The 12057-nt window shown below is 48.1% G+C and overlaps 1 protein-coding gene across 1 annotated transcript in view; it reads right to left on the reverse strand.

The window, feature by feature from the left end:
• Positions 1–2569: 2569 nt before the first annotated feature.
• The window catches only part of NGFR (nerve growth factor receptor), an 82367-nt gene continuing 72879 nt past the window's right edge, over positions 2570–12057 (reverse strand). The window contains exons 6-7 of the mRNA XM_084808269.1: positions 8997–9157; positions 2570–5271 (exon numbers count right to left, since the gene is read on the reverse strand). Coding sequence (XP_084664395.1) covers positions 4970–5271; positions 8997–9157 — 463 coding nt within the window. The 3' untranslated portion in view covers positions 2570–4969. The remainder of the gene's footprint in view (positions 5272–8996; positions 9158–12057) is intronic.

The raw sequence follows: 12057 nt of genomic DNA on the forward strand, positions 1-12057 counted from the left end.
GTAACTCTGGGATATGTTGCCAAGGTAAGAGGATGGTGGAGGTCTTTTAGAGCACTGGAGGTCTTTTAGAGCAAGATGGTCTGAGCGTGAGATCAATGAGTTTCAACAGACTCAGTTCCATGAGATGATTTCTCAAATTCAGTTCCGGTACATGGTGGAAAGTTTTTGTCAACGACAACAACATTGAAATTTTTGTTAGGCATCTTGCTGCTGGCAGGGTAATTAAACTTGAAGACTTTCAGTTGTACAATTCCCTGATCTTCCAGAGGTAGTAAATTGGGAACTGCACCTGTTCCATGGTCATTTATTACTACAGGTATTAGTCAGAGGCACTAGATGTAGCTACGTTTCCTTACAATGGGGGTACTGCCAAATTTTGCTACAAGCAGAGCTTATGCTGGAACATCTGTTCTTCTGGTGAGGGTGGAATGGATCCCAAAATGAAACTATGGCTTACTGGAATCTTTTGGCTAGTCCAGCAGGTTCTTTAAATTCTGGTAAGTCCTCAGGCCGCTCTAGGCCTCTGTGCATATATATTAAAGTCTCTTTCCATTGGTTGGTCAGTGATGTTATTGAGAATGTGGCATGCCAGGGACTCTCCAGATGTGCATTGAGGCCTAATGTGGTTCAGAGACACCCTCTAAGCCCCTGTGCACACCTGCAGAGGTCTCCAGGAGGTCATGCAGTCACTGACAGGGCCAGCCCTACCATTAGGCAGAGTGAGACAGCCACCTCAGGCTGCTGATTTCGGGTGTCAAGATAGGAGAGCAAAATGTTATGTTCTTTAAATGTTTTACTGTTGTGTTTTTATCTCCAGTGAGAGGGACATGTGAGATTTTCTGCCTCAGGTGCCAAAATAAACTTGGTGAGCAGTGGATACTATGCAACTTAACTTGGGGAGAGGTTGCCATTGGATATTCTGCCTTAGGTAGCAAAATGTCTTGGGCTAGCTTTAGTCACTGACTTGATCAAGCACTTGGCATGTAGGAGGGTTTTTGCGCATGCACATTGAGTTCTTGCAGCTGGTCTGGAATTCCATTGTATTCTAGAATGTGACTCAGAAGGTCCCATGGAATCCAGGGGAAAAAAAGTTTCTTCTTAATCTTTTGGGAATGAAAACCAGCCCATCTATACCTCAAAGGGTTTAATATCAATGATGCTATATACCTGCTTGGTTTGAGTTTAAGGTGCTATTCTCTCACTACCGATGGTCAAACACTCTGCAATGTACTGCAGTTAAATTCACTGCTAATAGCTACTACACATTCCCTGGACAGGAGTTACAGTCACCAGTGGAATGCCACCAGTGTTATAACTATGTCAAAATTGGTAATATATATGAGGCCCAAGCAGTTATATATAGAAAATCATCTGCTGACATGGGGGGAATTCTACTCACTATTGTCTGGAATTCCCTCTCCCATCCTGCTGCCCTCCAGTTGTGTTGGACTACAGTTCCCATAATCCCATCATGCTGACCATCTGGGGAATCCTGGAGTGTCAGTTTGGGACCCCAGGCTTAAAGTTATGGACCCCTGGTCTAGATGGACCTATAATCTGAGTCATTATAAGGCATTTTCATGTGTGTGTTTTGTGTGTGTAATGCATTCTAAGCAATTCAGGAGTCTGTTACAGACTTGGTGTCCTCCTCACCTGTTTTTTTTTTTTCTTCCACCTAGTATTTGGGATTCTTGTTATTTTGTGGATGATAACATCCTGCAAATGAAAAAATGGTCCCAGCTGTCTTGCAAAAGATATCACACACACACACAAAACCCGACTCCCTTTTCTTGGGTAGGTTTTGAGCATAACACCAAGGGAGGATCTACATTCTGTCTGCTAGCGCATTGAATTAGGTAGACTTAAAAACGTGATTATTCACACTCACCCTGTTTCCCCATTCCAGTACTTCATCGAATGCGCAAGCATGGTTCCCACTCGAGCGCTGTGCTGTTTTCCTGCTCTTAAAGAAGGCGACTCTCATTGGAGGAGCAGAAACTCTTCCTGTTTCTGCTGATTCCCCACGCACTGTCCCTCTCTTCCTCTATCCCTGTGTGTGTGTAGGGATGGCACAAGCATCCTGTTGGGGCTCGAAGCCCAGTGAGAAGTTGCCACTCCCCCCCCCCAGACACCAGTTCCCTCAGCAAGAGGGGAAGAAGGCAGCGCCTCTTGTCCTCCCCCTGTCATTGCTACAGTGGCAGTGGCGCGGGAGAGGTTGGTCATTTTCCATAAGTTCTCCTGGCCATAGGGGAAATGACCAGCTTGCCCCTTGCCGCTGTCGCAGGTGTGGGTGGAGGGAAGGAGGCACCTATCCTCTTCCCCCCCACACACTTCTGCTGGACGCCAGGGCGAGAGGCTGGGGGGTGTCTCCTGATGCTCTTTTCCCCGCGCCAGCCCTTGACAGCCAGCGTGAGGAAGAGGGGGCAGCGGCACCCAGCGCTTGGGTTGGGGGGGGCTGCTAGCATCTTCGAAGCTTCGAAGATTGCCCTGTTTTTGTCCACCGCTGGAGAAGCTACAATTCTTTGAAGATTTGAAGATAATGCCCTATTTTTTTTTTTTTTTTAAGCCAAAGCAGGGGATAGAAGGAGGTAAAACTTAGTGTCATTTGAAGGGATAGAACAACCCCCTGCTCAGTGCAGGAAGCCTGATTCCCAGGTGGTCTCCCATCCAAGTACTGACCAGGGCTGGCCCTGCTGAGCTTTCAAGATCAGACAAGTGTGCGCACATCCAGCCCTTTGCTTGTTGGTGATGAAACTTTGAGTGCTGAGGAAGCTATGCAATCAGTAGTTGGAAGACCGCATGGGGGTGTTGAGAGCTGTGATTGGACAGGAGGGAAATACAAACACCGTCGCATATGGGCAGGTGTGGGAGGGGACTACAACCTTGATGAACACAGAAGAGCAGAGCACATGAGTGGGAAGTACTGGAATATCAGGGTATTGAAAGTGGTAGCAGGGAAGTGGGAAATTGCGGTTCCAATAAGAAGCGGGGACGGCGTAATGTGAAAGACAGGGGACGAAACCTCATTGGAAGCATAAAAAACCGTAAGTGTAGATCAGACTCTAGAATTGCCACTTAATTTTGCCTAAAGCAATATTTCAAGGCAGATTTGGAAGTTCCTGTACGGGCAAAACATCCAAGCAATTTTGAGGGAAGCAAAACGAGTTTGGATCAGAGTAGCAACATTTCTCAGGGGGCTGCCACAATCTCTAATCACGTGTAACTCATCTTTTTTGGCTGGGGTGGGAAATTAAGACATGCATTCCATCTCAACATTCTTCTGGATCTGTTTCCATCACTTCCTAAAGCCCTTATGTGGGGTAGGGGATCTCTTCTCTGCATAGTTGAAGTTCAGGAGCAGTGAAAAGATCTCCTTTAGTGGACCAAACAGTTGTTTAAAATGCTGCAGACTTCCAAACTTCTTCATCAGACCATTATAAATGTTCAGAGCAAGAGTAAAAAACCAAAAACAGATCTTGTAATATATATCAAGGGGGGAGGGAATGATTCAATTCCAGTTCACTTTTGTTGGCCCAAAGACTTCTGATGGTTCCTCTTAGCTTATAGCGATTCTCCCTGCTTCTTTTATTTTACAGACCCTTCTAATTTTTATGAAAATGGAAATCAATAAAACCTAGAGGTGGTGCATCGATTGTTGCAGGGATAACATCCAACCTATTTCTAGCTCTGAGGATTGCTCTTAAGTCTTAGTGTAGAACCAATAGAACTCCTTTCTCCACCTTATGCCTTAAGGCCACCCAGAGGTTACTTTGCTCTCCTCCTTTTAATGCAACAGAGGTAATGGCTTTAATAACCCACAGTGATTGGTTCACTAGTCTGAGGAAGAATTCTAATGTCTCACCAACACAACATCTGGGATAACATTGGAGCTGGCATCTGGCCTAGTTTATAGCATCACAGTGATTAATAATTCACACCCATTAACAAATGCCATTTGCACTGCTTTGTTTCTTTCTTTGCTTTGGCCAGTTCCACTCTCCAGTATGGCTTATAACCCCTTTAAACTAGTGCTGTTCAGTTTATGACTCTGCTAGCCTTGATCAAACCCAAAGAGAGAGTTACGGAACAAGGCTCAATACTGCTTACTGAAGTACAGGAATGCATCTGAGCAAGAAAAAGAGTGCAGGGACCAGGGGTAGTCTTGATGTCATCACTAGGGCATGGATGGTTTCCCTTTTGTCTCCATCCATAAACTTCAAGGTTTGATCTTCACAGTGTCCGTTTTGACAGCCACAAAACATGTCCTTCACTCCTCCACCCCTGCAACCCAGAGATGCTCCACAAGGCTCTCTCAAAACAAGTCTTCATAATGTCCTCTTAACACCGCACATCCTCTTGCTCTGGACCCCAAAGTCATCCCGTTTTGCTTTCTTCAATTCCATCATCAGCCATGCCTCATGTTCAGCCAGGCCTCCTTTTATTTTTTATTTTTGGCTTAGGGAACACAGCGCCTAAACGGGAAGAGCTGGTGACCGAAGGAGCACAGGTACAAGTGCGGAAAGAGAATTCACATAGATGGGAACGGAGAGGTACATGGGATGGGTGCCGAGTCAGAGGCACCTGAAACAGGGAGGCCAAACTATCGGCATTGACTGGATGTACTTCTTCATGCTTGCATTTCCGCAGAACCAGCAAAATGCTGTCAGTCCAGGAGGTTGTTTTAATAACAAACAAAGCCAAAAATCCACTCCAGTTACCTTCCTCCAGTTCCTTTTAGCATCATACTGTCTGCAACTGGCAGGAGGTATTGGGTGAAAATACTGGGGAGGAAAAAACACACACACACAAGTCAGTGCCTACTAGGATTGTTCCAGTGTCCCCAGAAATGGGGGGGAGGGGAGAGGAACAAGCTCCATTTTTCCTTCACATGTTTGCTCCCAAGAGGCAACAGTGCTGAGGGGGTATCACAGAGGGGCTACCCAGAGCGCCTCCACCCCATCTCTCTGCTTCACACTGGTGAACTGGCAGTGGATTCACTGTAAAGGCTTTCCACAATGTCCCCCCTCTGGATTTTACACAAGGCAGTATAAAGGGCGCCCATGGTGGCACTGTCCTTGCTCGACCAGTCGGAGAGCAGCGCACGGACCGGGTATTCCTGCTGGGTGAAGGAGTCTATGTGGTCTTCCTTGTAGCCCAGTTCTCCAGCCAAATGGCGCCATGTCTCCTCCGTGGAACCATTCAGCAGCTTTTCGACCTCTTCCCGTTTGATGGCTGGCAGACTGGTGTAAAGATTCCCATCTCCTTTAAGGCCTGAATGGGGTGGGGTGTGGGAGTACAAAAGGGTTAAAAAGGGATAAGATCACGTCAGAACCAGGGAATGGCATGGAATCACTGGATGTAGTCCCACCTCAAAAGCTAAGCAGGTCCGGACCTGGCCATAGGGTGAGCACCAGCACCCAGTGTCCTCAGGCAGCTGCCTAGGGCCCACTGCGGCTGATGCCTGGTCTGGAATGAGACCACCCTATCCACCTGCTGCCCCCCCCCCCTCGCTGCTTGGTTTCTCATAGCCGTGGGTGGCTGGGAGCCAATTTAAATGTCCTGCAATGGCCCAGAGGCCTTGCAGGAAATGACAAGCCCTTGTGGACATTTGAAATGGGTGGCTTGCAACTGCCCACTGCTGCCAGTAAGCCACAGACAGGGGGGCACCACTTTGCTGTGGGAGCCCTCAAACCTGAAGCTGGCCCTGCCAGGTCAGGACTAGGGATGGATCAGTCTAATTTCGGTCTGTGTCATGCAGTTATGAATGTGGTCATTCATTAATCTATTCTATCCCAGTTCCACATCAATCTGCACTTAAAGGAAAACATCTGCATGAAAGCTCGTATGGATTTTGTGGTGAAATACTAGGGCTGTGCAGAGACCCCCCGATCTGACTCGGAAGCCGCTTTGCAGCTTCCAAGGCAGGCCCGATCCGGCTCAGGAAGAATCAACTGGAAGAAGACCACTTGCCGCGCGTCCAGACCTCAGGAGGCGGTGGTGCAGGGGCAGAGAGGGCGCCGGTGAAGGTGGTGGTGTGGCGGCAGTGAGGAGAAGGTAGCTCAGGTAAGGACCTGGAGGCGCTGATGGGGGGGCTGGGCCAGGGGCCGAAGTGCACCGAGTGCTTCGGTGAGCCCCTGACCTACGTCATGCCCCTTCTGCTTCGCCTCTGAAGGGGCACAAAGTGGCCCGAAGCAGCCCACTTCGACTTGGGGTTCTGGCCGAAGTGGTGCACAGCTGTATGAAATACCCACGGTATGGTAACGTTTCACTCCTGTTTGTGAAGTACACAAACATGTCCCATTCACAACTCTGAACATGAACATGAGCAGGGATGCAATTCTTGGGAAATTTTCACAATTCCCACACTTGCGTTCCCAAGTGCATACTTGTACATTTGTGCGCTTCCAGAAATGTGCATTTGTGCAAATCCCCCCCCGCACCCACATTTTTATGCTTTAGTGTATGGGGGAGGGATGTGCATTTTCAATAGGGAAAAGAATTCATTAAAAAATAAAATGTGCATTTTTCCTGATTGAAAACACATCTTTCTTCATCGACCCCTTCTTGCCATGTTTGGGAATGCGAATGAGCCAAAATGAACTTCAAGGAAGATTTCAGGGAACGTCGATGAGCAAACATTGCATGTTCGCCCATCCCTGTGCTAGGCTGTCTTCAAAATGGAACCAACAAAAGTTCCAACCTGCCCTTCCCTAATTGCCCCATCTGAAAACTTCCCAAGTTTCAGAAGGCACTCAAAGGGTAGTATCCAATGTTAGTCCTATGTAGAGTAGGCCCATCAAAATGAATAGGACTGAACTTAGTTGTCATTAACTTAAGTCCCATTCATTTGAATGGGTCTACTCTACATAGAACTAACACTGTATACTACCCAAAGTTCTCCGCTCCAGTTCACTACCACTCAGTTGGTGCAAATACATCTATTATTCATGCTAGACAGTGCTGGTTCCAGGTTTTGAGGGCAGGGGGCTTGGCCAAGATGCTCCCAGTATTCCCCTCCCTGAGTGGGCCCACCTCTTCCTCATCTTCACTGTTGCTGCTGCCCATCTTGCTTCTCCCTCTGTGTCCAATTGATACCAACTCCCACAGAGAGAGAGGGGGGGGGATAACATATACAGAGGTTACTCTCCTTTTCGTTGCTTCTTGCCCCTTTCACTGGTTGTTCACTTGGAGAGGGCAGGAAAGGTAGCAATAGCAAGAAGGAGGAGCCACAGGGCCAGGAAGCTCCAGGGATAAACAGTGGGCCCCCTACTGAGGGGTGGGCCTTGTCAGGTGCCTGGCAATGCCAACCCTTGACGCTGGAAAGAGCCTTGAAAAAACCTGAAATGTAGGAGTGTGGAGCCTTGACACTGACTGACTTATAGTTGGCAGGTGGGTGTGTTGCAGTGGCAGCCAACACAGGCTGAATAAAAGTGCCCCAGCCAAAAAAGGAAACAAACGAAGTGTTAAAACAAAGTCTTATAGTATTATTATTATTATTATTATTATTATTATTATTATTATTATTTACAAATGTATTATGTTCACTAAAATCTGTGTGTTTTTTTTTTTAAATGTCAGAATGACTCCTATTTATATGTATAGTTAAAAAGGAAACCATTCTTAAAGGAAAGAATTCTTAAAGGAAACAACTCTTAACACAGATGCCAGAATCAGAGGGTTGGAAGGGGCCTACAAGACCACTGCATCCAACTCCCTGCTCAGTGCAGGAAGCCTGATTCCCAGGCGGTCTCCCATCCAAGTACTAACCAGGGCTGACCCTGCTTAGCTTCTGAGATCAGACGAGATCAGGCGCATCCAGCCCTTTGCTCGAAGTGTTAAAACAAAATCTTAAAGTTTTTTTTTTTTTACAAATGTATTATGTTCACTAAAATCTGTTTTAAAAAATAAAATAAATAAATGTCAGAATGACTCCTATTTATATGCAGGAACTCCTATTTATCTGTATAGTTGATAGCCGCCAAAGGAAGCTACAGCTGAGATGCGTTCAGCACTGTATATGATGTTTTCAAACAATAGTATGAATGTGCATCTTCTATTTCTGCATAAGTGACTATGATGTAATGCATTCAGGAGTAGTTTACTAAAATATAATAAATTTGTAAAAATAATACTGTGTGGTTTTGCCTTAACTCTTTTTTGGCATTTGAATATAAGTCATCGTCTGCCGTCCGCCCCCTGCACCTGCCACCATGCAAAGCACCGTTCTAGCAACAACTTATATTTGCCTAATGGTAGAACCGGCCCTCCTGCCATCTGTGCAGAAATCCATCCATCTGGTGTGAAAGCTGATCTCAATTTCCAGAGGAAGAAGTAAGAGAGAGAAAGCTTTGGTTTGGGGTTTTAGTTTTGCAAATATTTGGATTTATAGGACCTATAATTTCAGCTCCAGAACCCAAACACTTTGGAAGTAAACATCTAACATGAATATTTTGAAACCCTACGGAGCCGAGGCACGTGTGTGGGTGGCTTGCCCTGTGAATATTGTGGTTGCATATTTATGATATATTTTGCTTTCCTGAACTGTATGTTCTGGGTCTGAAACCTGATCTCAAGCCCAGCCCTGTCCTACAATACTTCTCCCAGTTTGGAAGCCAAGATGTAATCCCCCCATGCTTTAGATTGGCTAGGGAGACTGCGGGGAGACAGGAGAGGAGGTTTGGCCTTTTCCCATCATATTTTGCTTGCTTCACTGGCTTTTGTCCTTTGAAGCTACCACTTTACAGGCAACAGCCTGTGCGTACTTGTTCTCTCCCTGGGGCAAACTGCAGGTTGGATTTCATAGGCCATGGGAAGAGGGGAAGGGACAGGTAGGACCTGGTGGCTGGATGGTCCTTGCAGCAGGAGGGGCTGACTAAAAGGCAGAGGCCTTGGCGTCTGCCTGTGCTGTGTTCCTGTCACAAGTGCAGCCCCTGAACCTGGCTCCTCCCCGCTTTGCCTGGCCCCCAATCTGGCTTCAGCACAGCTCATTCCCTTGCCTTGCATTGATGCTGTTTGCGTCTGCGGCTGCTGATCGTGGAGGCTTTGGCTGTCGACCGAGATGCCGCTGTCACTGTGAAGTTTCTCTCCTTCCGGCGAAGGCGTCTGGTTGACAGGGCGGTTGTTGGCACCTTGCTTGTTCTGTTTGCAGCTGTTCCACCTAAAGGTGAAAACATTCAACAGCTGAGGCCAGGATGCCCACCCCGCTCCTTTCCTTCTCAAGGCACATCAAAAAACTTGGCAGCGTCGCCGGTGGTAGATTCCTTCCTCCGGATCACGATGCTCTGGGCGTGGTGAACCTTACCTTCTCAGGCTTTGCCCAAACAGACCTCAGGGCAGGGACTGTTTCGCCAGTCCAGACACGAGGCTGCTTCCCTCGGTGCTGCCTCCACAACTGGAGTTCGTCGGGATCCACAGCAGTTGTGCTGTCCACAGGGCTGGCTCCCTACCCTTATCCAGAAGGGAATGTGTCTGCATCTCTCTAGGAGCCGTAGCTCAGCAGTAGACCACCTGCTTGGCATGCAGAAGGTTCAGTCCCCAGTGTCTCCAGGCAGGGCTGAAAAAACTCCTGCCTGGAATCCTGGAGTCTGCCAGTCAGGGTTGACAATGCTGGCCTACATGGATCAAGGATCTTGCACAGTATATAAGGCAGTTTCCTATAGGGATGTCCACAGCTGGGAAATCTGGCCCTTTTGGGGCTCCCCGGAGTTCCACGGCATGCCAACTTGGCTGGCATTTGGGGGCTGAGACAGTTTTTTTCCTCGAAATCTGGAAACTTTTCATTTTTTTAATTTACGCAAATAGAGATTTTATTTGTTTATTTACAATATTTATATACCATTCCACATCAAAAGATTTTAGAGTGGTGAACAGCCAAGTTAAAAGAATAAAGGCCCGAAGACCCGAACCTCAAGTTGAAGCGGGCTGCTTTGGGCCACTTTGTGCCCCTTCAGAGGTGAAGCGGAGGGGGCACGAAGCGGCCTGGAGTGGGTTGGGGGCTCACCGAAGCACTCGGTGTGCTTCAGCCCCCGGCCCTGCCCCCCCTGGTGCCTCCAGGTCCTTACCTGAGCCACCTTCTCCTTACTACCGCCGCACCACCACCTTCACCGGCACCCCCTCTGCCCCCGCACCGCCTCCTCCTGAGGCCTTCCCTAAGCCCCCTCCCAAATCTGGAGTCAACATTGTTGGGGTACATTTGCATCACATTTCAGATTTGTAGGTAGCCTGGAATGATGTAAACCATTTTGGGATTGAGACAGCCTGCTCAGAGGACCCGTCCGCAGGGGACATCTTGCTCTCCTGGTTCAGCATGAGAGTTCCTAGCAATTAGGGACATAGGAAACTAGGGATGTTGGACAGAGTGGAGCTTTGTTTATTTACAATATTTATATACCACTCCACATCAAAAGATTTCAGAGTGGTGAACAGCCGAGATAAAAGAATAAAACACCATGTTAAAACAATTAAAACATTTTAAAAGAAACAAGTTCGATAAGACTGGATTTAAAAAACTGTGGCTGTTCGCTCAAGAAAGGCTTCTCGAAATAACAGTGTCTTCAGGATATACTGGAAGGAACACAAGGTTGGCGCCTGCCTGACCTCCAAAGGCAGGGAATTGCACAAGAAGGAGGCCACCACACTGAAGGCTCTTTTCCTGATGGACTCATGTGGAACTACCAGGAACATGCCTTCTGATGACTTCAGTGACCGGGCAGGTTGGTAAGGAAGGAGGCGCCGCGCTCTCAGGTAATTTGTGCAAACTGCAGCTGCAACGTGCACAAATCTCTATTTGTGCAAATTTTAAAAAATACAGAAAATCCATTAGCTGGCCCAACTCACTGTGGACCAAGTTGGGCCAGCTAGCAGAAGACAAGTCAAAGTCCAAGGGGCTGAGCGGATGAATGCTCATCGAGCTCCACTTCATCCAACATCCCTAGTTTCCTATGTCCCTAAGAGCTAGGAACTCTCATACTGAACCAGGAGAGCAAGACGTCATCCTGCGGACGAGTCCTCTGAGCAGGCTGCCTCAGTCCCAAAATGATTTACATCATTCCAGGCTACCTACAAATCTGAAATGTGATACAAAAGTACCCCAACAATGTTGACTCCATATTTAGGGGGGGGGGGATCTTAGGGAAGATAACCTCATATGGTCACCCTGCCCTGAGTGGGCCCACCTCCTTGCCACTCTCCCTGGTGCCCATTTGCATGCCCTTCCCTGTGGGCCGAATCTGCACCACTGCCCAGAAGAGGGCACAGCTGCAGCTCCTTCTCGTCACTCCTGTCACTGCTCACACTCTTGGAGAGGGCAGGCGACCAGGCTGCAACAGCAGAGGAGGAGGAGGAGCAGGGCCAGGGGATTCTGGGGGAAAGCAGCGGGGCCCCTGCTGGGGTGAGGGGCCTTAGCAGGGGCCCTGCAATACTGACCCCTGGTGCCTGTGGCCCAAGATACTGACTGCCAGATGACGTCTGAAAATGGGATGTTTTCACATCAAATGACCAAAACTTGGGGCATGAACATTAATTGATAACAGAGGCCAGCATTCTAGCCAAAAACGAGCCAAGCTGGGTTGCTAAGTGGCCACAAGGTGGTGGGACGGGCTCCGCCTGTCCTGCTTTTGTGCCGTTAACAGCAGCCTGAGCTGCAGAAAACAGCAAGTGAAACTTTCTATGGCACGATCATCTGCCAATTCTTGTGGATCTAACCATTTCTGAAGGCACTTTTGCAGTGGCCACTTCAAAGCTGGCGATCGTAGAGTCAAGAAGTGCATGGCAGGGCACGGGGTCCTGTTCCATTGTATCTTCACATGCTTGAATCAGGCTTAGGTTTGGGAGAGGGAGGAGCACTTCCAGTTTGGGTGGCCATGTGTCTTCCTTTGCAGAGGACAGACCTCTTTTTGTCAGGGGACCATCTTCTATTTGAAGGCGTCCTACTTGAAGGGCTATTGAGTCCAGGTCTGGTTTAAAGAGAAAGACTCATCAGAAGGAAAAGCCCAGGGGCCTTGAAGTTGCCCATCAACAGCACCTGGATAACAGATTGGGCAGGCATACAGGGGGTCA

The sequence above is a fragment of the Heloderma suspectum genome, chromosome 6 (assembly GCF_057233095.1).
Source record: "Heloderma suspectum isolate Gila_16-S chromosome 6, 16-S_ref, whole genome shotgun sequence".
Lineage (NCBI taxonomy): Eukaryota > Metazoa > Chordata > Lepidosauria > Squamata > Helodermatidae > Heloderma > Heloderma suspectum.